Source organism: Physeter macrocephalus, chromosome 20 (assembly GCF_002837175.3).
Source record: "Physeter macrocephalus isolate SW-GA chromosome 20, ASM283717v5, whole genome shotgun sequence".
Classification (NCBI taxonomy): domain Eukaryota; kingdom Metazoa; phylum Chordata; class Mammalia; order Artiodactyla; family Physeteridae; genus Physeter; species Physeter macrocephalus.
In genome coordinates, this window is record NC_041233.1 from 5,893,409 (window position 1) to 5,921,330 (window position 27,922).

The window sequence follows — 27,922 nt, forward strand, 5'->3', positions numbered from 1 at the left end:
ATTCCACCATTCTGTCTTCCAGGTCACTTATCTGTTCTTCTGCCTCAGTTATTCTGCTATTGATTCCTTCTAGTGTAGTTTTCATTTCAGTTATTGTATTGTTCATCTCTGTTTGTTTGTTCTTTAATTTTTCTCGGTCTTTGTTAAACATTTTTTGCATCTTCTCGGTCTTTGCCGCCATTCTTTTTCCGAGGTCCTGTATCATCTTCACTATCATTATTCTGAATTCTTTTTCTGGAACTTGTCTATAAAGCTTTTGATTTGTCCTTTGAATCTGAATGAGATCCTTGCCAGGTAGAGTAATCTTGGTTGTGGGACCCCTGTAATGCTAATGTTGTTGTGTTTAATGTTGTCTCAGAGGTCTTTTAGGCTGTCTTCATTTCTTTTCATTCTTTTTTTTTAAGTCTGTTCCACAGCAGTGAATTCCACCATTCTGTCTTCCAGGTCACTTATTTTCCTATCTCCACTTCATTTAGTTGTTTTTCTGGTGTTTTATTGTTCCTTCATCTGGTACATAGCCCTCTGCCTTTTCATCTTGTCTGTCTTTCTGTGAATGTGGTTTTTGTTCTACAGGCTGCAGGATTGTAGTTCTTCTTGCTTCTGCTCTACAGCTGTTTTATAGGCATACTTAGATTTCCCTGAAAGTAAGGTATCATTGCCATGATGCAGTGCTGAATGCTGAAATTTAATGTGTCTAAAGATCTGTTTTGAATCTCTTGGAAAGCCTTGACAACAGTCATTACATACAGCAATATGATTAATATTTTAAAAATTCTTCTAGAGATTATTACTAAAAATTGTTACAAAACCTGAATATAAATTGTGATAAAATATCCTATATTTCTATAGAATTCTTTCCACATGCTCTGTTTTAGTCCCATATTTGAACTTGCATTTAGTTCAAGTTATCATTTAAAAGATTTTTGTAGATAACCCTGTTATCCACAAATGTTTTCATTTCTTGGTGTCCTTATTCGATCTTTGTATAGCCATAGATATGATTCCTCTGTAGTTGTGTCATGTACAATTTGGTTCAATTTTTAGAAATCTCAGCATTATTCTGTAAGTAATTTTATTAAGTATTATAGCTAGAATATTTTAATGACTACATCTGCCTGGTTTACTTAATAGTTCCTGTCCAGCTGGCATTTTTATGGTGTCCAGAGTTGCTCAGTTACCAAAAAAATGCTATATTATATAGAATCTTTGTAAAAGCAATTTTGTTTTTATTTTTAAATTATTGCCTGCTGACAGATTCCCAGGAGTATGATTATACAATCAAGAACTAACCCAACCTTTGTCTTTGAGTGTTAGGACTTTATTTTTTGCTAGATTTGTTGAAAATAGTTTCATTGCTTGAATTTACATTTCTTTTTAAAAAAATATTTAATTTTTTTGGCTGTGTTGGGTCTTTGTTGTGGTGGGCGGGCTTCTCTCTAGCTGTGGCGCGCGAGCTCCAGTGTGCGTGGGCTCTGTAGTTTGCCGCACTCAGCCTCTCTTGTTCAGGTGCGAGAGCTCAGTAGTTGTGGCGTGTGGGCTTAGTTGCCCCGCAGCATGTAGTTCCCCGACCAGGGATCGAACCCATGTCCACTGCATTGGAAGGTGGATTCTTTACCACTGGACCACCAGGGAAGTCCCAATTTACATTTCTTAATCATTAGCAAGGTAAGACTTTTCCCCCATGGATTTAATACTTCTCTTTCCTCTTTTGTGAATCATCTGTTCCATCTGTCTGTTTATCTATTGGGATTTTACCTGCTTGCATCAGCACAGAACCCTTTATGATCAATTGTATGAATTACCCGTGTTTTTTTTAGTATATTACTCTCCCTTTTACGCTGATTCTACTTTTTCAGCATACAGAAAATTTGGAAAACCTTCAGAACATTGCCTTATGGTGGATGATACTTTCTTTTTCCTTCTTTTTAAAAATTGTTTAATTGCTTTTATTTGCTAATATATTTGTAAATGCAGGCATTTTACATTTGTGACAGAGTGACAGTTTATAAAGGATTTTTGTGTGTGTGATCTTATTTAAAGGTCCCCATAGATGATATTTTCTCTGTTCCGTTTCTCTCCTTTCCCAGGCACCCAACGGGAGGTTCCTTCATTCGTCCAAACAAAGTAAATTTTGGAGTAGACTTTCTCACTGCAATTAAGAACCGCTATGTGTTAGAGGATGAACTAGAGGAAGAGGGAAAAGAGCAAATTGTGACAATTGGAAATAAACCTGTGGAAACCATTGGTTTTGACTCTGTTGTAAAACAGCAAAGGTAAGTGGAACTGATAATGGTAGAGCCGACTTTCACAGTTTCATCTAAGTTCAGGATTTAGGGTTAGCCAACTGCATGTCAGTGCTCAGAACTTTGTTCCCAAAGTGGTCTTATGTTTTCTGCAAAACAGTAAATTGTGATCAGAGGAATCCAAGGATTGAGTATTCAGGGAAATTAAAATCCTTATTTTAGCACAGGACTTTCCTGGATTGGAAATGAAACACTGATTTGCCCGTTATGAATATTTATACCATACTCTATTGTATTGACTAATTATTAAGGAACTAACGTTGACATCTGGATGATAAGTCAAAAATGGAAACAGAAGTCTACATTGTTACCTGTGCCGTGTAGCATGATGGCACCTTCTAGAACCCAGTGGTTCCCATCTCTGGCTGCACACCCTCATCACCTGGGCTCCTTTTGAAACATGCAGAATCCTGGGTCCCATCCCAGACCTACTAGATCAGAATACCATGCATGGGCTCTTGCTTTTAAGAAGTACCTGCAAGTGACTGTGTAGCAGTCTGAGGGGCACTACATAATGCATTTTGAAACTGCTGCATTTGAACTTTCTCTGTCCTCCCCAACTCGCTGAACACAGTGATGCTCTGTAGACAGGCTCACTGCTCATTCTGAGGCACCGCGTGAACCAGAGAGCGTGGAAGCTGATATTCACACAGAACCGCGCACAACTGCACTCGAACCTCCCAGGTTACACTGGTTTAGCAGCGATGGTCAGTGCATGGTGTTTGACCCTGACCTGGATGAGGCGTCCAAGTAATGACCCCTGGTGGCCACTTTGGAGAGTAGATTTGCCGCCACTTGGCATAGGCCTACGATCTTTTACTTTGTCTCTAAAGTAAAAGAATTGAACTATCGTTTCGCTCAAAGTAAAATTCTTTGCTATCTTTTTGTTGCTCTTGTTGTTATTATTGTCATTAAGGTTTAACATGATACAGAATTTAAGTGCACATGGGGACAGTGTTGAAGAGTAGATACATTTCTTTCTTTTTTAAAAAATTTCTAATTTTTTTTGAAATTTTGGCCACACTGCACGGCTTGCGGGATCCCAGCCAGGGATTGAATCCGGGCCATGGCAGTGAAAGCGCCAAGTCCTAATCACTAGACCATCAAGGAACTCCCAGTAAATTCATTTCTTGATACCTCTGCTTTTTTAGCACAGATGACCAGCATTAAATAAAAAGAAAATGAAAACTCAAAATAAATCAAGATTTTTGAAAAAGCAATAACTTGACAGTTAATTACAAAGAATATACATTCATTGTTGAGGATTTAGTATATATAAATTGAACAAAAGAGAGTCATGACTAATGCACCACTGAGAGATTACTAACGTGAATGGTTTTTGCTGTTGATTTATAGAGCTATGTGCTTCCTAGGGTTAGAGTTCTTTGCTTTATTTTTTCCATTTTTTTTTTAAAATTTATTTATTTATTTATTTTGGCTGCTCTGGGTCTTAGATGCAGCATACGGACTCCTTCAGTTGTGGCACACAGACTTCTTAGTTGCAGCATATGCATGTGGGATCTAGTTCCCTGACCAGGGATCGAACCCTGGCCCCCTGCATTGGGAGTCCAGAGTCTTACCCACTGGACCACCAGAGAAGTCCCTGTTTTTTCCATTTAAAATGCAAATATTTAAGTATCATTTACCTAAAAGAGGCACTTTTCCCCCCTATTGGTTACTCTCTTTCAGAGAGCACCATGGGGTCTGTGAATATTAACAACAGATGCGAACAGATTTTTCTTCCCCTAGTTTATGAGCAGCTGCATAACTCGTGAAGTTTTCTGGTGAATGACTCTACTGCCTGAGTGTCAGTGTGTTCAGTTATTAGCTAGTGTCTTTCCTGGAAAGGACCCAGTGTTGGGGCCAGTCAGGCTGGGTTCAGGTGTCAGCGCCCTGACAGCAGTTAGAGGTAGTTAATTCTGGCTTCGAAGCCTCCGTTTCCTCATTTCCAAAGTAACACCTAAGCTGTTGGAGCCGTGGGAACAGCGGTTGGGATCCTGCCCTGAATGGCAGGCAGCACTGCTGGGGATGGAAACCTCTGCTTTCAGCCGTTGTATTGTCTCCCGATTAAGTCCAGCTGACCAGCTTTGAGTTTGTAGCACCGAGAAAAGACATAATAAAGGAATCAAAACCAAGTAAAGACCATTATGTGTGGTTTCTCCTTGGAGATGGCTGTGGCTCTGGAGTGGTGTCTGCATTCAGACCTGGATCCCTAAGCTTTGTACCAAGGACTGCGGGAAACTCACTGGGGCACAACAGGATATTTTGAATTTTAGAGGGAAACAGTGACATCTGTCGGACATGGAGCAAACTCCTAGTTGGAGCTAGTTCAGTTTCGTGATATTCCTACTGTTCCTTTCCATGGTGTCATTTCCCTGCAGAGCTGGGTTTTTGGCCGTTCTTGTGCTGAAAGAAAAGCCAGTATCTCCTGGAAATCATCATGGAACAGGAAAAGGAGGTGGTGAGGGTCCAGTCTGATTCCAGGGTTCGGGAAGTTGTGCATTGCCCACTAGACAGACACTAGTTTGGTAGGACATAAATAATTATGAAGTCGTTTGGCCCTAACTGCTTACTAAATGGAACTGTGAGGTGTTTCTTTTGGCCTAGGGGCACCTTGGAAAAGTACTGAAACACTGTGAAGGGCCCTGTGAACTGAGAACGTTTGGGAGCCTCTGCCCTGGAACATTGCTGCTGTCTTTTCCCCCCAGTTTCTGGTGATTGTAACAGCTGATGCCTTGCTTGGTGGTCTTAGTATTCCCCCCAAAGGTTGTCAGTTTTATGTTTATTTTTATAAATACTAATAAAGTGACTTACTGCATGTCATGCAATATTCTGAGAGTTTCACAAATACTGACTCACTAAATTATCATAGCATGGACTTCCCTGGTGGCACAGTGGTTAGGCATCCTCCTGCCAGTGCAGGGGACATGGGTTCGAGCCCTGGTCCGGGAAGATCCCACATGCTGCCGAGCAACTAAGCCCACGCGCCACAACTACTGAGCCCACGTGTCACAACTACTGAGCCTGCGGGCCTAGAGCCCGTGCTCCGCAACAAGAGAAGCCACCGCTGTGAGAAGCCCATGCACTGCAACAAAGAGTAGCCCCTCCTTGCCGCAACTAGAGAAAGCCCGTGCAGCAATGAAGGTCCAATGCAGCCAAAAAATAGCCTGCGGGCCTAGAGCCCGTGCTCCGCAACAAGAGAAGCCACCGCTGTGAGAAGCCCGTGCACCACAGAGTAGCCCCCTCTCACCACAACGAGAGAAAGACCGCGTGCAGCAACGAAGACTCAGCGCAGCCAAAAATAAATAATTTTTAAAAAATTATCATAGCATTTTAAAATTGTAAAATATACATAATGCGAAATTTACCATCTTAACCGTTTTTAAGCATATAGTTCAGCAGCATTCGGTACATTCCCACTGTTGTGCAACCGTCATCACCTTCCATCTTCAGAACCTTTTCATCTTCCCAAACTGAAACCCTGTAACCCTTCAGTAACAGCTGCGCATCTCTCCCCACCCAGCCCCTGGCAACCACCGTTCTACTTCTGTCTCTGTGAAGTCGATGCCCACTTAGGTACCTCATATAAATGCAGTCATACAGTGTTTGTCCTTTTGTGACTGGCCTATTTCACTCAGCATAATGTCCTCCAGGTTCACAAATGTTGCAGCATGTGTCAGAATTTCTTTCCTTTTCAAGGCTGAATAATATTCCATTGTATGGATTGACCACACTTTATTCATCGGTCAGTGGACACTTGGTTTGCTAACATATGACGGTTGTGAGTAACGCTGCCGTGGATGTGGGTGTGTAGATGTGGACTCAGAGGCACGCAGATGTTAACTCACCCAAGGCCAGAGGAGTGGTGGGATCGCGATCGGAGCCCGGGCGACCTGGCCCTGTGTGCGCCGGGCCCCGTGTGCTCCGGGCCCCAAGTGCTCCAGGCCCTGTGTTGTCAACTCTCCGCACTGTAACACACGGGCTCTTTTAATGAATAGAACAACACGGCTTCTCTACACTGAAAAAGTGGCTTCTGAGAGTATCTAAAAAAGCTGCAGACACGCACTCACGCTCTCTAGGCTGCATCCCTAGAGAGACTTTCCCACATGAGCGCAAAAACTATACAGTGGCATATCCTTCAACACTGTTGGGACTAATCTACCTGTCCCAGGGGAGGAAATAAATTACCTGTGGTCTCTCCGTATAGTAACAAACTACAAGGTGTGAAGGTGCGTGCTCTGGAGCACGTGTCCACATAGCTACATCTTACTGCCGAATAACATACTATTGAGGGAAAAAGTCAGTTGCAGGAGGATATACGCAGTACACTACCATTTATGTCAAATTTCATAATATACAAAAGTATTGTATTTAGGGACATGGAAATATGTAGTAAAGCTATTAAGAAATGCTTAAGATTAAGTCAACGTCGAACGCAGTGCCCTGGTTCCCTACGTGGAACAGAGGAGGAGGAGGAGGAGGGGAGGGGGTGATGGAAAGGGACTCAGAGGACTTCACTTATGTGTGTCATGTTTGTAACGCTTTATTTCTTTTTCTTTTTTTTTTTTTTACAGTAATGCTTTATTTCTTAAGTTGGGTGGTGGCTACTGGAATTTGTTATTTGTGGTGCCTTTTTATATGTCAGAAATGCTTTTCAATTTTTTAAAGGGCCGATGGATAGCGTACGTGTTTATGCATACATGTGAACTATGTGTTTTTCATGCAGTCAGCTGAGCAAGTTGCAGGAAGTTTCTTTGAGGAACTGCGCAGTAAATGGTCCTGGTGACAAAGGAGCAATTGCCAAAGCTTGTCCTAGTATCCTTCCCAATGAGAACTCATCACTGGGGTCTGACTGGCTTTGACACTTGAGCCAGACCCCCTGGTTGCCTACCCAGTGTCCGCTCTCCTAACAGGGACTCGGTCTCACCTGGGGTTGTCACCACCCAGGTAAATTGTTACCTTCCTAGACCCTGTGCTTTCAGGTGAGGCAGTGTGACTCGCCCCGACCAGGGAGATGTAACATGGGAGTTTCTGGTTGGGGCTCCTTCAAGGGGGACAGACGTGGCTGGATCTGCTTCTGTCCATTGCCCTCCGTCCTCCCCTGCCTTGAGCGCAGGCAGAATGCCCAGGGCTCAGCAGCCAACCTGTGGGAAGAACGCCATCCAGGGCGGACTGGGAGGGAAGGGATGGAGGGGGGCCGGCATCCTGGATGGTACCTGGGCCACTGCGCCAGCCCCGACTGCCTTCCTGTGAGGGAGGAAGATAAACTCTTTCCTTTATTAAGGTTCCTGTTCATGCAGCTGGATGCAGTTTTGTTATAATACCTCAAAACAGGCTTTTCCAAAGTTTGTCATCTCTTATCTCTACCTTCTCTTACGGGTGTGTTTTTTTGCCCTGTATTACTCTTATTCCCACAACTAAAAACACAGGAGGTAAGTTTAAAACATTCCCAGTAAACGTGCTCCATTCTGTGGTCTGGAGGACACAATTCACGTGCTGCTTGGATCTGTGTCTGCTGGGCTGCAGTCCAAACAAACCCCAAATAAACGCATTTTTTTGGCCTTAAAAAAAAAACCCCAGTGGTGATTGAAATAGACTTTCTCTAACTTTAAAAGGTCTTCTCCCAATTCCTTAAGTCTGCCCAGTCTGTACATAATAGTTTATGCAAAAGGTAGCAGCTTACAATCAGGTTTCTTGACTGAAGAGATGGCAGATGAGAGTAGCTTTCTTTAGCAGAATGTTTCTCACCACCCTGGCGGTACCTGCTTTGTGGTGACAGGAAGGGTCGTTCCCTCTGCAGGTTAGGCAGCCAGGTCAGGGCATTTCGGGGTGTGGAATGGAGCTTGTAAGGAGCAAAGTTCCACAGAGGGGCCCGGCGCATTCTGTAACCCGCCTGGCCTCCTCCTAAGTGGTTTTGGAAGGCTGGGAATCGGGCGGTTCAAGGCTCATCTTCAACACCGAGAAGATCTGGTCCGCAGAGGGGTTTGGGCGCGTGAATTGTTCGGTTGATTGGAGTTGTCTGCAGTGTGCCGGGGAATCAGCGTCTCGTTTGTTCATACCGCGCTCGCTGCTGGGGAGGAACGGCCCCCAAGACGTGAGGCAGTGAGGTTTGGTGAGATAACCGAGTCACCGCCGACATCTGCAGACTCCGTGATGAATGCCTTGCACTTGCTGATGGAATTCTTGCGCGAAGTTGAAGGATTGCCTGGTGTGTTTGATCCAGTCACCTTTCTTAGGCTGATTCCTCTCTGAGGTCATTCGCTCAGCTGGGGCTGAAGGCGGTGGGAGCGTGTCAGGTTGGAGAGCTCCGCTGGGGAAGAGATGCCTCACCAGCTGGCTCTGAACGTGGGGAAGATCCTCTGCCCGCAGGAACAAGAGCACCAGGAACTCCCTGGACTGTGCGCATGCGGGGACGACATTCACGACTGTTGGCCTGTGTGGAGTTGATATCAGAATGCAGGTGGTCCCTGTGCTCCGGACAGACTAGCAGAAATATGTATAATTCTGGCTACACATGGAAAGCATGAGTGAGTGGAGAATGAGTGGCCTCGAACCCTTCCCCACTAAGCTGATGGCCCAGAGTTAGCAGAGGCGGTGGAAATGAAGGGCGCCCGGAGTTGGACTGCCAGCCCTGAGACGCGCCCGGCTCAGCCGTCGCGCCCGCGCTGCGGGGACCGGAGGGGACGCCCACGTCGGGGTCAAGCCCCTCTGCTCCTGCGGCGGCTCTGAGACCCTCAGAGGGAGCTTTCGGCCAGGTGGCTGCCGAGGAGGCTCTGTCCAGCTGGTGTCTAGCAGGCGCCTGCTTGCAACTCTCCTTCTGTTTGATTTGGCACCTTTAGGTGGTAGTTGTTCTACTAGGAAAAAAAAAGCCCAGCTTTTCTTTGCCGTTTCCGCCACTGAACTTCACTCTGCCGGCAGTGAGACCTGGAGCTTGGACGCGTCGTGCTGCTCTGTGTCTCATCTTTAGGGCGTAAGAATCCCGCCCCCAGGGTTCTGGGCGTTATGTCCAAGTCCCGGCTGCGCCCCGTGTTCTTCTAGAGTCTCCTTAGGTCGGGAGCCGGCAAGCTGTTCCCTCAAGAGCCGAAGAGTAAATAGCTTAGGCCTGCGACCCACCAGCAAACTGGAGGAGGTTGTGTGGATGCTTACAGGATCGCCTAAAACACAAGCATTTAAAACTGTCAGAACGGTCCTTAGCTCTCTGGCCTCAGTTCCCCCACAGCCAGCGGGAGCCAGCACAGGGTCTGGTCTGCCGGTGCCGGCCGGGTTGGTTCATCCACTTCTGTGCATTTCCACTGCCTTCTTTCCCCTCTTCCTGCCACCTCGTGGAGCTTCCTAACTGGTATCTGCCTAAAAGGCTTTCCTCTTCAACCGACCCTGTCGATTGACACCACTATTTTTATTAAAAGCTAACTTCTCCGCGTTTTATGCGTAAAGACGCCCTGTGGCCTAGTGCGCTGTAAGAAAATGGGCTTTGGATTGAGGCTGATTTGGGTTTAAATTCACACCTGTTGGTCTGCACCAGGCGGCACGGTTACTGACTGCTCTGTGCGCGCCTCCGTTTTTTCCTTCCGCGGTAAAGGAGAACGCTTCTGGCGCCCAGTGGACCACCGGGATGCAGGTGGTGTGGTTCTTCGATCCCAGTTCTCTCCCCCGCGTTGGCCTCTCCTCCTCAGCCTCTCTTGCAGAGGTCGCTGCACCCCAGGCTCAGACCCCCGACCCTCGGCCTCTCTGTCCACACTTGTTCCTGAGGAGACGTGTCCAGCCTGCAGATGCCGGGCTCCTGCACCTCGGCCTCTAGCCCAGACCATCCCCTCCCAGACTTGTCTGTCTGCTGTGTATCTGACACCTCTGTTTGGGTGTCTCATGGTCATCTCGAATTGAACACGTCGGGACGTTAAGTCCCCTGAAACCTGCTCACCTGTAGTCTTTCCTGTCTCGGTAAAGCGAAGTTCCAGTGGCACTGGCCAAAAACCTTGGAGGTAATTTAACTCCCTTTTTTCTCACCTCTCTCATCTGAATCCAGCGGCAAGTGCCAGCAGCTCCGCTTTCCTGCTGGGACACCGAACCCGACTTCCCCACCCCTCGAGCGCCAGCCTGGCCTGAGCCCAGCTTGCGCAGGAACCCGCGCTGCCTCCTCCTGCTCGCCTCCGTTTCCCTGCAGTCTGTGCCTTAGCACAGCAGCAGAGTGACCTCTTAAAGGCCTAGCTCCGCTCGCACTAGCAGCTCCCCTTTCAGGCAGACTCACTAAAGTCCTGCAAGGCCCTCTGTGATCGGCCTGGCCCTCGGGGACCTCCCTTCCAGACCCCCAGCCCGTCTGCCCAGGCACACGGGAGCTTGCCGTCCCGGCCGTAGGCCAAACCTGTTCCGACCTCCGGGCCTTTGCTTATGTCACCCCTTCTGCCCTGACGCTCTACTCCAGGTGGCATTCCCTCATTTCCTTTAGTTCTCTGCTCACATATCACCTTATAGAGAAGGTGGTCTTCCGTGAGCAACGTGTATAAATTCCTCACACACCCGCTTTGCTGCAGGCCCGGCGCTGGTACTCTGATACGTGTCTGTATCTGGCACACCAGAGATGCACGTGCTTACTGATCCGCCTGTTCACCGCTGGACATCTGGCCCCCAACCGTTATTTGCAGAATAGAGGAATGAACTGAACAGCTTCTACACGTATCAGCATAGCATGTGAGATTCTCCTTGAGCTGGTCCAGTCCTGCTCCAAGCTTCTTTCTCTCTCTTGCCCAGGGGTTTGGCCTCTTGATGGCACTGCCACCACTCCCCCCTGGCATCAGGTGCCTTTCTCTTTCTGTTCTGCCGGTTTACCCCCTCTGGATTCCTGTACCAGGGACGGTGGGTGTCACACTCACTCCGTCCAACCCACAGGAGACCCTCTGAATTGCAGGCTTTTCTTAGCGCTTTTGAACATGTGTCCAAGCTAACCCTGTTGGCCCCCGGAGGGGCCTCTCCTTACCTGGGGACTCCTGCAGCACAGAGCTCAGCGCTGCCCTCCAGGAGGAGATGCATGTGCTTGGTGTGAGGCTGCAGGGGCTCCTCCGTGCCAAGGGCAGGGCCCCTGGGCGCACCTGAGGTGCTCGGTGATCACAATTACCATCACTGTTGGTTTTTCTCTTTTTGTTGGATAATGCTAGAATGGTTTAGCATTACGACATTTGGTTCTCACTCATTTGATTGTCTGTGTCTGTCTCAAGTTTGCAGCATGGGACAATGAACTTTTTAGTTTCTGGATGAACAGCTGGATGATTAAAATGGGTAAAAGTAATATGTGCTCATGAAAAAATTTCAAGCAGAACAGAAGGTATAAAGTGAAAAGGGAACAATCCCATGTTCCAGAATTGAGGTAATTACTATCTTGTCTTTTATGAATCTTTCCATATTACTGTTTCTTAACATGTGCATTTAGATGTTAGAAGCATAGATTTGTCAAAAAACCTGTTGTCATCATGGGATGAAGTCGTAGATATTGCTGATCAGCTCAAGCACCTGGAAGTCCTTAATCTCAGGTATGAACGCGCGGTTGCCTAATTGTCGGCCTCTCTGTGGGAAAGAGGTGGGGAGGACGGCTTAGTTGAATTTATTTAAGTTACCTAAGTTTAACTTATTCCTTAGTATTCTTTGATGATTCTAGTTTTTCAAATGGTCACCTGAGGTGATTCATTAATAGGTAACGTGTTTTACTTTTGATGCGGGCAGCGGGGCTGGGGGCTTACTACACTGAGCTGGAAGGTCCTCGTGTTTCTTATAGGCCTGACCGTAGAAGATGGCCCATCTGGGGACCCTGATATTTACGTGGACAGAAGGAGACGTGATTAACCTTCCAGCACTTAATTGCTTTAGGAATGAGTCATTTCATTGGGGTGCTGCTTAATTCAGTTCTGATAAGGAATTTTCACTGAGCTCTGTATTTAACTAATGTCACAATTTTCCAGGCCTTCTTGAGTATCTGATTAGTTTTAATCTCAGAACCTAACTTTCCAAGGGCTCAGCCAGGCACCCCCTTTCACACCTGAGCCAACTTTACACGTACAGGTGAGTTGCTCCTGGCTCAGGCAGGTTCAGTGGAGCAGATGGACAGGCCTAAATTAGTTATCCTTACAAAGAGAGCAAAGAGTGTACTTCGACCCATGGTGTCACCTTTTCTGGAAATAAGGACTTCAATGGTATCTTCATTCACAATGACTGTCAAGTTGGGATACCCTCTGAGAAAAAAAAAGATATGGGGTACCTTCTGAGATTAGGATCTTGAGAGAGAACTTTAGGGCAGTAATTTATTTCATCCATCCTGTTAGCAGGCTCTGTTTAGAAGCAGAATTCTAGCCCACAACCTAGCATGTCAGTAAGACTCTTGAGAGAGGGACTGAATTTTACATTGTCCAGAGCCGCAGCTTGTGAAGCCAGAAGCTGACCTCACAAATCAATGCCTGAGCCTTGTGTTTCAGGAAATCAGCAGCCTCACCGCGGCCCTAACCCCGTAAACACATCTCTGCATGTCAGATACCAAGTTGTATCTTGTAACTATTAAAAATTAGACAGTCTTGACTCACTTTGTGTTTAGTATAATCGCATTTTAAGGTTGACACAAACCAGACTCCTCATATCAAATCCCAAACTACTGCTTTCAGTGACTGTCCCAGTTGGGCCTCCTCTATCGCCATAAGCTCATCTTGTCTCTTCTTCTACACAGTGAAAACAAACTAAAATTTCCCTCCGGTTCACCATCTCCAACTGGAACATTTTCTGCACTGAAGGTTTTAGTCCTTAACCGGATAGGAATCACATGGACGGAGGTAGACATATTTCTTTGGTTTGTTACCCAGTAATAAACAGTTGTAAATTCTTGGTTTAATGGGGGATTGAAGCCGAACGGTGCTTCATTTTAATCATCCTATTATCCAGATAACAGGGTTCTTTAAATGGCCTTACAGAAAGGAGTTACAGAATCCTCATAGTTAGTAGAATTTGGTGTCTCAGAATCCATCCTGTTTCTCTTGGTGCCTCTGATGAGTTCTGGTGTCTCCTGAGCAGTGGCTCTCCTGGTGGTCTGCACCAAGTACGTGCTGAACTTTGAAAAGCCTTAGAGTTAGCTCTGGATTGAGCTTTTAGCTGCCTGAGTTTCCCGAGTGTTCTTAGGGCCGAGGCCGAGCCTCAGAAAGGTTCTCACACCCTCTTCTTGTTTGCAGTTTGGCTCCTAGAAGCCGCTGTTCATGTACACAGCTGGGTTCGAAAGTGGACTCGTGGGTCCTGGGCCCTGCAGCCTTTGGAACTTAGATCTGGTACTACTCAGTTCTGTCAGAGGTTAACTGATGCCACACACCCAGAACACTCCACTTTCAAACCAAGTGCAGATAAGTACATCCCAGCAAAGCTGTTCCTCTGTGAAGTGCCACCTGGGCACCTCCCCAAGAGATAAGTGGCCTTTCACTTGGGCTGTCCGTGGCTACAGCTGCCCGACTTCCTTCCTAGGGCTCCTTCCTTGAGAGCTGCTCCCTCCAGAACAGGAAGGAAGGGCACGGAGAGACTCTGGAGGTGGAGATGGCAGTAAAGGTCCAGTGAGAAAGTGTAGAAATAGTTGTTGAGAAAGTTTGTCCTATTAGTACATTCTTTATAAACCCAGATTGGTATTGAGAAGGAAAGGTGTTTCACATGTTTCCTTCCGTTGGTTAAACAAACTGTATCCAATAATAAGAACGTGCTAGGTCACCATCTCCAGTTCCACTTTGTACAGGTCAGGATATGCCTGAATGATGGGCTGATACCCATCCTGGTTGGTTCCAGGTGCCCGAAGTGTGTGCTCCTGTGTCATTAAAGCGTGGCCCTTTAACACCATAATTTTATCAGCCGTCCACTGGCACTCCTGGCCTGAGATAGAGTCTGTAACAAAATGTCCAAAGGCATTTCTTTCTTTCCTTTTTGATTTTATCTTGTTTCATGTTTTGGCCGCCCTGCGCGGCATGCGGGATCTTAGTTCCCCGAACACGGATCCAGCCTGTTCCCCCGGCACTGTAAGCGTGTAGTCTTAACCACTGGACTGCCAGGGAAGTCCCCAAGGCACTTACATCTACAACAGTAGCTAAACTGCATCCGTGTGGAGGTTCTAGTGATAAGCACGTGGGGAGAACGACCAGCGAGGCCGCGTCACCCTGCCTTGACTTTCCCCCCAGGTGCTTTGCTGTGCCTCCAGGTGTCCTGTCCTTGAGAAACTGTACCTTGAGTCCAACAGTATCGTCATTTCAGAAAGGTAACCAGGGTTTTACGTCAATGCATCGGTCACCATTGAGTCATTCTTTTTTTTATTAGTTCAAAAGCATTTTTATATATTAAAGTATAGATTTTCCAAACTTCAAGGGTAAAGAGGTATAATCATTCTCTCTGACAAGTAGCTGCATATCATTTAGTCACTCTGAATACATAAATGATCTCAATTATACCTAACATTAAGTTTTAGGAGGATTTGCAAATAAGAATTAGAGAAATGCTTATTATTCATTGCCTTCACAAATTAGAATGTCAATTCAAACGTCACTAAGAGGTTCTAATTGAGGAAACCCCATCAGAATGAAAGCCTTGAATTAAATATTTTTGAAGCCATGAATTGCTTTAGTTTTACATAAATGTATTTAACTTCTGTTTCTAAGTGGGGGTTCTGTAGGAGATACTCTAAGGATTAAATAATGGATTTTAAATTATCTTTTCAAGGTCAATGTACCAAAGTACAGCCCTCCATATCCCTAGGTTCTGCATCCACAGATCCAACCAACCACAGATGGAAAATATTTGGGGAAAAAAAAAATTCCAGAAAGTTCCTAAAAGCAAAGCTTGAGTTTGCCGGGCACTGGAACTGTTTACATTGTGTTAGGTGTTACAAGTACTCTACAGATGATTTAAAATATTTGGAGGATATTTGTAGGTTATATGCAAATACTATGTCACTTTATGTAAGGGACTTGAGCATCCTCAGGTTCTGGTGTCCGCGGAGGTCCTGGAACTAATCCCCCATGGATTCTGAGGGATGACTGTGTGTAAAAAGCTTGTTGTCTTAAGTAGATTAAATATGTTGTTGCCTAATCTTCCTCTTGTGTTGGTATTGTTAAATTAGTATGTAAAACAAACTTAAACATGGACAAATTTACAGCAAATTCTCAAAGGATTCAAATTAATGAAAATTTACTGTTCAGAATGATTTTATTTATTATACAGGCAAATGTAGTTTTTTTAAAAATTAAACTTTTAATTTTGAGGTAATTTCAGATTCACGTGCAGTTATAAGAAATAGTACCCAGAGATCACATGTACCCATCACCCAGTTTCCCGATTGGTAACGTCTTGCAAAGCTATGGTCAATATCACAACTAGGACACTGGTCCAGTCGAGAGACAGAACATTCCCATCACCGCTAGGCTCCTTTATGGTGCCCTTTTATACTCATATCATATACTTGCCTCCCACCCCTGACCTCTCCTTAACACCAGATGCAGGTATTTTAAGGCTGTATCTTTGAAAACAATTAAGAAATTAAATTTATGTTGAAAAAATTTTATCTTCCATACAGGCCGACTGATGTTCTACAGACGGTCAAGTTGTTAGACCTTTCTTCTAATCAATTAATTGATGAAAACCAGCTGTTTCTAATAGCATATCTGCCCAGGTAACCCGCTCCTAAAATACCTATTACAATAGTTCTTAGTAAATTTTTAGTGAATGGATCCTATGCTATATATACTTTCTCAGTGGAAATATGATAATGATGATGGAATTCCCAAATTGAGTAATTCCCTTTGGGAAATTTTTATTTGAATTCATTTAGAGAATTGACTTGTGAACCACATACAGTGTAGTCTATGTCTGTACTAGATCATTGAAGAATGAATAATTTGGCCCTGGTGCTGATATCAAAAGTCTTCATTCATTGAACTTTGGCAAGTAAGACTGTGTCTCTTTGCTCTCTGACACCCATTTAGCACCTAGCACAGCAGGAGGCCCAGGAATTGTTTGATGACTGCAGGATCATCAGAATGTAGCACAGAGAGTCCGCTTTGCATGCCCTAAATTGGACTGTAAGGTTTCTAAGCATTTCTCATGGGATCAAAACCTAGGGTGTAGGAAAACATTTACAAATCTAGTCTGGTTGATATAGCCCATAGCATTTTATATTGTCCTACGTAATCAAATTTAACATTTTTACATTTCAGATTAGAACAACTAATCCTTTCTGACATTGGACTTTCTTCTATACATTTTCCAGACGCTGGAATTGGTATATGAGATTATTCAGTAACCCCTCCCCCGGCTCCCCCATACTTCAGCTTTGTTTCCCTTCTACTGTGTAACTTAATTCTCCTTCTTCTAGGGTGCAAAACATCAATGTTTCCTTCCTTGCAATACCTTGTACTAAATGACAATCGCATATCACAGGTAAGAGCTTCTTCAGAATGTATGTACTTACATTATCACTTATTTCCATTCTCATGATGCGGTTTGTAGGTTCCTGCTATTAAAGAATATTTTAAATTGAAAGAGAAATGCTTCCTTGGAGTGAAACTCTTCACACAAACCCCAAAATATTAAGAAAGAAATTAGATTAATTCACACTTAACCAGCCTGTCAGTTTTACACGGCACAGTTATAAAATATGTGGTCTTCCTCGTGGGTGCTCGCTGCATGGTGAAATTCCACGCCTCCAATGGAAGTGGGGACTTTTGCTTTTCCGCTGCTAGTCCAAATAATCTGAAAAATTAGCCTGAAACATGTTTATTTTCATGTTTTCTTTTGCTGGGTTTCAGTGGTCGTTTATCAACGAGCTGGATAAGTTACAGAGTCTGCATGCGCTGTCCTGCACCAGAAACCCCCTGACTGAAAGCAGCAAAGACGCACAGACCACACGGCAGTTCATCATCGCCAGGATCGGTCAGCTGAGGACCCTGAACAAGTGTGCGGTGAGTACTGGTGTCCTGACGAGGTGTTTCTTAAACTAGAAACCAAACGGTCCACAATGTAAAGAGAAGTTACAGTGGAAGACCGTAGAGGGTATCAGATGTCGTTTCCTCCAAATGGTTAAGTATTATTTCCTCTCAATGGCAGTTTTTTCCAGCTCCTCGGGAGGTGGTGTTACACTCAGATGCCTGCAGGGAAAACCGCTGCTTAGCTGCCCTGGCAGGCCCAGTTTTTGTCATTTGAGGCAGGGGAGGAATACTGGGTACTCTCTCAGTAAGTCAGCTCCTCCAGGCTGAGGACCTCCTGTTGTGACCTTGGGCCCCAGGCATAGTCCAGATACTCCCATGAAAAAAAGGATAAAACTGAAATCCACTTTTCTTTTTGAAGAAACTCCTGGATTCTGTTAACCTTAAAAAGGAGAGGTAGAAATATATTGTCTTGGCCCTTTCAGTTTATTCTCTATGGGTAGGCGGTGGAGAAAGGACAGGGTGTAAGACACACTCGTTAGAAAAGTGCTTTAACAGACCTGCTTTATTTCACATCCGTATAGATTCAACGAGAGGAAAGGCGGGGGGCTGAGCTTGATTACCGAAAAGCATTCGGAAATGAATGGAAAAAGGCTGGTGGACATCAAGATCCAGACAAAAACAGACCAAACGAGGAATTTCTTGCAGCCCATCCTAGATACCAGTCACTCTGCCTCAGTACGTACTGCGCACCAGGGCCCTCACAGGGCCGGGTGGGGACTGTCCACTAGGACACAGTCTCCTTTGGGTGTCAAAGGAGGTCCTCAGTGTTGTTGCTCTTCTCCACTGGGGCTTTTTTATACTCATCTAAATGGACAGTAGGGTCTCCAGCAGCTAGCCGGGAGCAGATAATTAATTAAAGAGTTGTCTTTAGAGAAGATAAATCTGCAGCATCTCTTAGCAGAAGGAGGAGGGAAAAGTAGCTCTTAAACAGAAGTTCTTCTCATCTTAGCATTTACTCAATGAACTTTTGATTTCAGGAGGTGGGCCCCACTTCCTACTTGAGGAAGGGCAGGAAGGCCTCCAGGTTATCTCAACCCTGGCATTTTTTAAATGAAGAGCATTTAATGGGGAACCTAGGCGTTGGTACTTTTTAAGCTCCCCAGGTAATGTTCATGTTCATGAGAGCCGAGTGTCGTTTTCCTGAGTGCTCTGTTCGGAGGGCTCACCGGTCCTGGCACCTGGTGTGCAGGGTGCTTCTTGACCTCCAGCCTGGCTCCTTGGACACTGAAGCTCTGACTTCAGGACTCTTTGTCCCTGATGTACTTTCCATTTTGTTTTGATTTCATTATTCTTCCAAATTTCACTCCTATGCGATTTTCTTTTTCATATATTTAATAATGTGAGAAGCTCACTGCATAAACACTTCAGGCTGGAACATTATCTTTAAGGAAGAGAAGCTGCCCATGGGAACTGCTTTCAAATGACTCCATTAGCTGGCCCGATTTCCTGGCCACTTGAGGCGAATTCTAAATCACTCGGGGGCAGGGCAGGGAAGGCTCTAAAGCAGCCCTGCAGGTATGGCTCACTATCTCCCCACTAGGAATGTAGAATACAAAGCAGACCCGTGGAGGGTATTTATAGACATTTTGTCCCTGGCGGTCTTGGCAGAAGCGAGAGGAGGAGAAGGGGGCTGTTCTCCTCACACCTTACGTAGAGGCTGCTTTTCCTGGCAGGGGGCTTGGTTTGCAGTGGTGGTTCTGGGCACCCAGAGCAGCACTGCGCGAACTGGCTGAAACCGGCTGAGGGTGTTTGTGAGTCGAGTTTCCCTCAGGTCCCAGAAAGAAAGGGAACTACGACCCAAGGTGCAACTCTGCGGCAGTTCTGTCCCCGGGGAGCAGTGACGGGATGCCCAGAAGGGTTCCAGGCTCGGCAGCCGTTGCCGTCTGTCCGTCCCTCCAAAAAACACACTGAGCCAGTAACCAAGTGAAAGGAAGCAGATCCCAGGTTTGCATCCAGCTGCTGCTGGGTTCATCCTGGGAAAGGAAAAGGCTAGGCTGACACTTAACCTGTACACTTTTTTCCCCTTACAGTGGCCTTTTGGTTTATCATTCATCCTTTTTCATTTCTCCTTAAACAGAATATGGTGCACCTGAAGATGGGGAACTCAAAGTGCAACAACCATTTTTGCTCAAAAACCAGCTACTAAGTAAGAACCCCACATTCAAAGACCGCTTATTTGTATTCGAGTCCTTAGCTGCTGAAATGGTGATGACCTTCAGGGGCTGTTTAAGTAACTACCTAGAGGAGTAGTTCAACTTTTAAAGCAGTGATGACCCTCAAGCATATCTAAATTCTGATTTTGAACGTGTTAGCAATTCCCATTCTTTAAACTCATTTAATAGTGTTGCACATGTGGGAAGTATCTGAGTAGTGAACTGAACTGTGATTTGGAAATTCGTGGCTTTTCTTACACTTGAAAACCTAGATAAACCGTCAGGAAAGAAGTACTAAGGAGAAACGGGAAAGCGGTAGAACGTTGGTCCAGCTCTTTTTTGTTGTTGTTAGTAATTCAGTGAAGTATTAATAGAAGTAATTTTAAACATCAATAAGCATCCTACTCCTTTAGTGGGATTTGAGCCAAGTTGTATGAGGAGCTGCGTCCTTTGGCCGTGGCTGGTAATGTGCACGTGATGTAAATCCTTCCTACAGCAGGGCTCAATTCGTCTCTTGCCTTTTTTCTTTCAAGCACTGAAGATAAAACAGCCTAATCAACCTGATCAGAAAGTCATAGAGAAACAACTGCCAGGTAAGAATGAGTCTGTCTCTCTCTCCTCTCCTTATGCTTCTGAATCGCTGGCCCTCAACACAAGGTGGCTGGAAGTAAAACATTTCATTGATTTCTGAAGTTGTGGGCCTTTCTGAAGTTCTGGGCTTTTACGTTCTGAAATGCTAACACCATGCTAAAAACATCACTCCCCCCTGAACGTTCAAGTCTCGCATAACTTTCAGCTCATCTAGCGAACAGCTGTGTGGTGGCTGCCTCTTCAGCCAGAGGCAGTAGCATGGGAGTGCCCGCCCTTAGGGGCCTCCGCCAGGCCCTCTGCTGGTTAGTTCTCACACTGCTGCTCCGGGCGTTCCTTGGCCAGAGATGGTCTGGCGCTGGGCTTGGGTGCTTTCTATTCCTTACCAGTCAGCAGCCCCTGCAGAGACAGCTCTTGGACGCTGTTTTAATGGACACACTTGAAAAAAAACTACTTCAGAACTTTAAACCTTGATGCTGTTGGAACTGACTTTGTTTTATTTGGAAAATAAATACTTTTATGTCAACAAATTAGATCAATGTCACTTACCTTAAACTGTCACTCGAAAGAAAAATTACAGTATGAATCTTGATTAAATTTGATTCACAGTTAAATACTAAAATATAAACAGCTTAAATTTAGCACAGTGAGGCTCTGAAGAAGAAATATCTATTACCGTAAGTGACTCTAGTGAAATACCCTTCTGTTTCCCTGTCAGTCAGTGCAGTGAATTCACATTGATTTTTTAATTCATTTTTATCAAATAAAACAAGCTTATCATGGTGTTGCTTATGGAAGGCTTTGGTTGTGCCCAAAGAAGTATCTTTATGATCCAGAACCATCATCTAGTATCAATTTACCAGTATTGCTCCATTTTTGCTTACTAGAAATCCAGTTTCTATGCCTGTGAAGTGTAATGTTGCTACTGTTACATAATGATGAATTAAAATGAGTGGTCCCCGCTTCATTATTCTGTTTTCAGACTTAACTACCGTCAGTAAGGGCATGCGTGGGGACAGACGAGTGGGAGAGGACCAGGACTTTTTGTTAAAAGTAGCTAGCTTTGGAAGTGTTTGCATTTTTCCTTCTCTTACGTGAAATCAACCTGTGGGAACGTGCTCAAGAATGTTCTCGCTAGGGCTGTGTTAAGTTTCCTTTTCTGGGCTTCCCCTGGGAAGGCGCAGAGCCCCCTGGGTCAGGGACTGTGGAGAGCGCAAATGAGCACCGTCCAGGGCTGGTGGATCCTCCCCCACCTCCCACGGTGTTCATGGTCTGAGTTTTATTCATCTTCAGGTGGAACTAGCAGAGATTAGAATAATCCAGAGAAATTATATGTCATAATTATGCTTCAAGCTATTCCAAATCTGAGTCCTATATTCTCTAAACTCAGCAGTCACAGTTAAGCCAGCACTAACCACCCTCTGCACAAGGAAAGCCAGTCCACCTAAATCTTTTGAAAGGACAAGATTATCTATCATATATTCACAAATAAAAGAGCAAATGATGTTAATCGACACTGTAGTCTATTTAGTGTCTATATTCAATACATAAACAAGAAAAGGGCCAGTTTTTATTCTAAAATAAAGATAACATTTATTATCACAAGTTGCATAAAAACAGCTTTTACAAAAATTATTCTTGATAGAAAAATATTTGTTTGAATACATGTGATCATTGTAGGAACACCACACTACTGCTGTACCTCCAGCTAAAGCTTCAAAGAAACTGTATTGCTCATAATCAGACATCCAGTATTTACCACACCCATCTTTGGAGAGAAGTTCATAGTGCTTTCTGAACAAACCAAAGCTTTTCCTCATTAAGTTACATTCCCATGCCTGGTGGTCCCCTGTATGTGTATCGCATTACACACATAAATAAACCACAATGATTACAGACTGGGAGCGCTGGAAGGGGGCTTGTGGATCATTAGTCTACACCTCACTTTACAGAGGAGGAAACTAAAGCCAGAGAGACTGAGACGTGTCCTCATGGCGCCCGAGCCCCACGCCAGTGTTCTCTCAGTAACTCGTAAGTAAGTAAGTAATCACAAAGGTTTAAAAAGTTAATGATTTCACTCACGTTTATTCTTCTGTGCTGAGAATATGATTTCTGGTTTATTCAGGTTAAGGAGGAAATATTAAACACCACTGAAATGGTATGAAAACTCATCATCAAAGGGCACTTAGGTCAAACATCGGCTCCGTTCCCCCAGCCTCCCAAACGACCCCCTAAGTGGTGACACTGTGATCTGGTGGCCCACGTGGTGGGTGAGCCGTTCCCTGATCATTTACCTGGGTAAACTGATAGTATGAAATGACAGTGACAGCTGTCATTACAGTTGTGGTCTTGTCACGTGAGCTCGTTTTACAGATAACTGTCCTTAGAGAGAACTTGATGGTTTTTCTTTTCCTTGACAGAATCCATGACAATTCAAAAGGTGAAAGGCTTGCTGTCACGTCTTCTTAAAGTTCCTGTGTCAGAACTTCTGTTGTCCTATGAAAGTCCCAAAGTAAGTTGCCCAGCAAAACAAAGTCAAGTCGAGTTCCCCACAGTATGACTTGCTACTAAGCTATGTCTATACGTGAACATGGTCTGATTCTAAATGGAAACCATACATCTTTGTTGGGGGAGGTTTCGCCACATCTCTCTTAATCACCCCCACCCCTTTGTCTAATTTTAGATGCCGGGCAGAGAGATTGAACTAGAACATGATCAACAGTCATTACAGTTTTATTCTGTGGAAAATGGAGACTGTCTATTAGTGCGATGGTAACAGCCAACTAATAAAATTCAGAGGTTAGACCATTTATCGTGACTGGGGTTCACTGGAAATAAATGACTTATTGAGACAATCCGGTCCCAAAAAAATGAGGTTTTACAAGTTGCCCTAAGTGTAAAACAGCTGTATTTTTCACAGGGAAGAGACCGTTTCCAGGCTTGTATATAACAGCCCTAATAAAGGCTTTGCACCTAGTAACGATTTTCAGAGTTTATTTCATAGTTCATGACTGTATTTCATTATGAGAAGATTTAGATACTAAATAGAACCTCGCTAGTCTAAGAAAATCTGAACACAGTTAATGTCTTCATAAGACCAGTTTTAATGGAATCCTCTATTGACACTACTGGTTTAAAAGGTTACTAAAATGATTTGGTTGGTCGTTTTGGGAAATGTCCCTTAAACTGAAGGAAGCACATCCTCTATGTAGTACAAATGCTATGATTTCTCTTGTCAGTTGCACTGTTTTTTGAGTACTTTGCTTTTCCCTACAGTTATACCTAAACTGAGAATACATTGTTCTACAGAAGCTTACTAGCGCTGACTGAAATTCAGTTACATTAGGTAAACATTAGGCAGTGAAAGGAAGAAAAGCAAGATGCTTTCAATGCCAAGGATTTAGAACTCTCCTTCCCTATGGCATTAAAACCCTGAGAGGTGTTTGATTTTACTTATATTCACAAAATTTTAGCGCTTAAAAAAAATAGGCGTGCTAAGCTGTGATCTTCAGGATTTATGTTAAATGGCAAAAGGAAACTTGGGTGGAATTAGTCCACTTAATAAATGAACTTTAATACCAAGGCCCAAAACTCAGTGTTACATTGGTTCCTTTTCAAGCTGCCCACTTCATTCAGAGATCCACAAAATCTGACATGATTTCCAGAAACCCCTGACTTTGGTATCAGTGACCACTGCTCATACGTGATCACACAGCATTTCTGTGAGTTCTTTTTGGCCCTTAATTATCCTGCTTAAGCTCTCCAGAGCTATTCTGCAATCCAGGTTGAAATTCAAACTTCCAGTTACTACTCAAGATTTCTGAACTAAGCCAAGTTTTAATGAAAAATGATTGATTGATTGATAGGTAATAAAAATTACTAACAGAAATGATGCACTAGGACTTGGAAATATTTTTTTCTTTTATGGGTATTTTTCAAATCATCTTCCAATATGTAAGAAAATTTTTTCTTACACTACAGTATCTGTTGATTTTTAAAAAGGAAATTTTGTGCAAATGTTAAGAAATACCACATTGGTGACCCGTGAAGGTGCCAGCCAAGAACTATCCCGAAAGACCATATAACCTGTGGCCAAACCTTGGGCTTTCCTCAGACTTCCGCTCAGATCATCATTCGCCCACCCTGACCTTTAACACCGCGAATTGACCTCATCGTCCTCTTGCTTCACACCGACAAGGATCACCGCACAACTCCTTCAGTTTCCATAGCTGTGTTAGTTCTTGCGGAGAATACTGAGGGGAGGACAGCATTCCTGTTTCACAGGTCTTCTCACACAGCCACAGGCTGTCCTGTTGAAAAACAAAACAAAAGCTGATTTGGGAGCCCTGACACACCCTGCTGGAAGACAGAAAGTGTGCATACAGGAGCTTCCAGATCCCAGTGAGGCTGAAGTTATTTCAAAGACAAGTGCATGTGTGAACCCACTCAGTTTGTGGGGCGTAGGAAAACCACACACCGATGACCCTGAGGCTGTGGAATAAAGAAACAGTGTAGTGTGTGCATTAAGAGTTTACAAAGGGAGTTCTATGAAGAGAGGGTGTGGAAACCACAAATGCAGAGTTTCGTATTTGCTACTGGAGAAGAGGTGGCCAAATAGCATTATGAACAGCAGCAAGTATTGAGGGAATGGTTATAATATTCGGGGGACAATATCAAGTGCTTTATAAATATTATCCAATTTAATTCTCACAATAACCCTGTGAGGTAGGAATTATTTCCTTTTTACAAATGAGAAACAAACTAAGAGTGAAGAAACTTGCTCAAGGTCACGGTGAAGTTCATGCTGGTAGGCTGAGTAGGAAGGATGGAAATGGAGTCTCGTCAGACTCAGAGTCCGAGTTTTCACCCACCAGCCTACTTCCCAGCTCCGTGGACTGGCTTCTGTTTCCAGCAACACAGCAGAATACACATCCCATTCCATTTGAGAACATAAGAAGGAGGGATATAATAAAAAATGTCTTTTTAAAGGAAGGCTGAACTGGTGGCAAAGGAGAGAAAACTGGGGAGTAGAAGGGCCTGGAGTCAGCGTGTGCCTTGTACAGGCCACACCTGGGGACGGGAGACTGACCACTCCCTACAGAGCCCCGTGCCCCTGGGGGCCGGGAGCCTCTGGGGTATTAAAGGAAACAGAGGAGGCCCTGGACGGGTGGGACGGAGAGCCTCCCCTGAGCACCTGGCACCGTAGCCCGCGCTTAGGTGGGTGCAGCTGGAGTCACATTCTGCGGAGCCACCTCACTGCCAGAATCTGAAGTCAGCCGATTCTTTTACGTTTTAAAGCTGCAAAGAATTTCTGATCAAACATATAAAAACTCAATTCATTGTGAGTAGAACATCCATTCAAAATATTTCCTTTTGGTTTAGACTCAGAAAAATATTGTATGAGGTCTACGCAGATTATTGTGAATTAGACGAAGAGCACAGTTACGATGCCAGAAGACCCTGCATTCACTGTCTTCCCAAGGTCTGATAGAGAAACCTCGCTGAGCTCTTCAGAACCCAGAGGCCAGCCCCACCCACGCTTGCTTACCTGGTATCTTTTAGGTCCTATGGCTGCCATCCAAATGCCCATGCTTACATCTTCACCCTGCACAGGCCCCATAAAGTTTAAAATGTAAAAATTTAAATACTATTTCATCTGTAAAGACAATGCCACACCCAATCCGGTAAGTAGTCTTTCTACTTCTTTGTTTTGTGATTAATATGCAATGCTGAGGATGTATTATAACACTGATACACGAATTAAAAGCTACCTGCCGTTAATATGAAGCACACACACCACAGTGAAGTATGACTATACACACTAAGTAAGCAGCCAGCCCCTCTTCTCGTGGACCTTAAACTTCCAGCACTAACAGTAGGAAAGATACACTGGATCTAAGAACCAAGCAGTTTTATTTATTTATTTGCCATCTCAGAATCGGCAAAAAGGAAGCTTACTCTTAAGCTTGCTTAGTCTTTCTTCTTATGAATATACATCTTTACATTCCTTTAGGGACTATACCTTTAAACATAGGCTGAAAACATAACAAGGCTTGAAGATTTAGGAACAGAATTTAGAGCCAAGATCTGAGGGATAGGAGTATATCCCTAACCTTTGAGGGCTGACTCCTATCTAGAATGAATAACATGCCTTTCCCCAAGATCAGCTGGCTGTGTTTTTTTTTTTTTTTTTTTTTTTTTTTTTTTTGCGGTACGCAGGCCTCTCACTGTTGTGGCCTCTCCCGTTGCGGAGCACAGGCTCCGGACGCGCAGGCTCAGCGGCCATGGCTCACGGGCCACGCCGCTCCGCGGCATGTGGGATCTTCCCAGACCGGGGCACGAACCCGCGTCGATCTTCCCGGACCGGGGCACGAACCCGCGTCCCCTGCATCGGCAGGCGGACTCTCAACCACTGCGCCACCAGGGAAGCCCTGGCTGTGCTTTTTAATGATGGGATACTGAGTGGGATAAAACTTGTTTGGTGAGTGTACTCTTGGGTCAGAAATCCTTAATTACCTGGTAGGTCTTTAATCTCCCCGAGTTGCCAGCCAGCCAGTGGACGATGTCCCTGGAGATGACATACCCTGACCCGCACGCAAAGGCGGGATAAGCGGGACTGGGGTACTCCAGCTCCTGCCATTTCCCGGTTCGGTCAACGGCCCAATTCAATCTGAAACTGACATGCAACATGAGTCGGCTTCTTTGTGTTGCTCTGACACGTATCCTACCACTAGTTAAGCTTGAGTCCTTAATTATCACTACAAAGGAATAAGCTGTAGAAGCAAGGAAAGAAGAATGAGAGATTATTGTTTTCATATAAGGACAGGAATTATTTATCTAGTGGTGTTTTATATAAGACTGATATGTTAAATTCTCTCCAAGTTGTATTTGTGGAGTTTCTGAATCATCTTGTGTAGATATATTAAAAATAAATAAATGAAAAATATATCACCAATCCCTAATGCATTCCTAAAGACACACAGAAAATGGTTTCAGAAATGTGTCACAAATTTATTCTAAAGTACAGCAGCTTCTAATTTGAGTAGCACTTAATATGTAGGGCATGAGGATAAAAGCCACATCATTTCCCCTCCTTCATTACATTAGCCTGAGGTTTTCCATTTAAGAGTGTTTTTTCCCCTTCAATTGTAGATTAGTAAAATATAGTGACCCAGGAGCCTAAGAGGGAAATTTCCTATCTCAACCACATTTTTCTTATAGGTGACTTGCATATTTCATTCTAAATTAACATTTGCTCAGTACATGAAATGAACGCCAATGGCCTAACAATGTTTAACTTACTTTCCCCACCAAAAATTAGGCCCATCCAGATTCTTAAGGGCGATTCTATTAAATACAGCTTCCAAGTCTATGTAACAGTCGTCATCCGTCTTTAGCAACAGATCAAAGCTGGTTGTTTCCACAGTCCTGTTGGCAAAAGGGGGGATATGAAAGTCAGGGCGTCCATACGAGGAAACAAAGCAACACCAATGTGGTGACACTGCTAACATCTTAATGAAAACTGGCCCGGTACTATCTGTATGCTTGTCCAGCTTTTACCCATCCAATACTGGGAGCATCTGCTCTAACAGAACGTCGCTGCTGCCAGCTACAATCCTCACTTAATATTAACAAAGGGGTATAACAGAGAGGTGCCACGCCAATTTTAAAAGGTATAAAGGAAAAAGAATACAATGAAAAAAAGATCTGGCTTAAGTAGAATATATAATCAAAAAAATGCTTCTTAGGCCTTGCCCAGGTCAGGCCAGCATGCCTATTAAGCACCTGAACCTTGCCCCTCGCGTTCTTAATGAGAGGGCCACGCAGATGAGGGGACAGATGCCATACCTGGCCTCTCATATAGAACCCCGTTGTACAACAGAATGTGTTCCATGCTGCT

At 44.4% G+C, this 27,922-nt stretch overlaps 2 protein-coding genes across 5 annotated transcripts in view; one reads left to right on the top strand and one right to left on the bottom strand.

The window, feature by feature from the left end:
• TBCE (tubulin folding cofactor E) overlaps positions 1–22,994 on the top strand; it is a 121,433-nt gene extending 98,439 nt beyond the window's left edge. For both annotated transcript variants that reach the window (XM_024115741.3, XM_024115740.3), the window contains exons 4-17: positions 2,088–2,273; positions 7,030–7,118; positions 11,725–11,824; positions 13,006–13,108; positions 14,483–14,559; positions 15,871–15,966; positions 16,511–16,575; positions 16,669–16,733; positions 17,102–17,254; positions 17,803–17,956; positions 19,359–19,427; positions 19,968–20,027; positions 22,443–22,534; positions 22,706–22,994. In XM_024115741.3, the coding sequence (XP_023971509.1) occupies positions 2,088–2,273; positions 7,030–7,118; positions 11,725–11,824; positions 13,006–13,108; positions 14,483–14,559; positions 15,871–15,966; positions 16,511–16,575; positions 16,669–16,733; positions 17,102–17,254; positions 17,803–17,956; positions 19,359–19,427; positions 19,968–20,027; positions 22,443–22,534; positions 22,706–22,798 (1,402 nt within the window). In that variant the 3' untranslated portion in view covers positions 22,799–22,994. The remainder of the gene's footprint in view (positions 1–2,087; positions 2,274–7,029; positions 7,119–11,724; positions 11,825–13,005; positions 13,109–14,482; positions 14,560–15,870; positions 15,967–16,510; positions 16,576–16,668; positions 16,734–17,101; positions 17,255–17,802; positions 17,957–19,358; positions 19,428–19,967; positions 20,028–22,442; positions 22,535–22,705) is intronic.
• The window catches only part of B3GALNT2 (beta-1,3-N-acetylgalactosaminyltransferase 2), a 50,943-nt gene continuing 45,141 nt past the window's right edge, over positions 22,121–27,922 (bottom strand). For 2 of the 3 annotated variants that reach the window (XM_024115746.3, XM_024115742.2), the window contains 5 exons: positions 27,325–27,450; positions 26,539–26,698; positions 25,571–25,627; positions 24,171–24,332; positions 22,121–22,518 (listed from right to left, as the gene is read on the bottom strand). In XM_024115746.3, the coding sequence (XP_023971514.1) occupies positions 24,192–24,332; positions 25,571–25,627; positions 26,539–26,698; positions 27,325–27,450 (484 nt within the window). In that variant the 3' untranslated portion in view covers positions 22,121–22,518; positions 24,171–24,191. The other variant, XM_024115747.3, reaches the window with a different exon arrangement.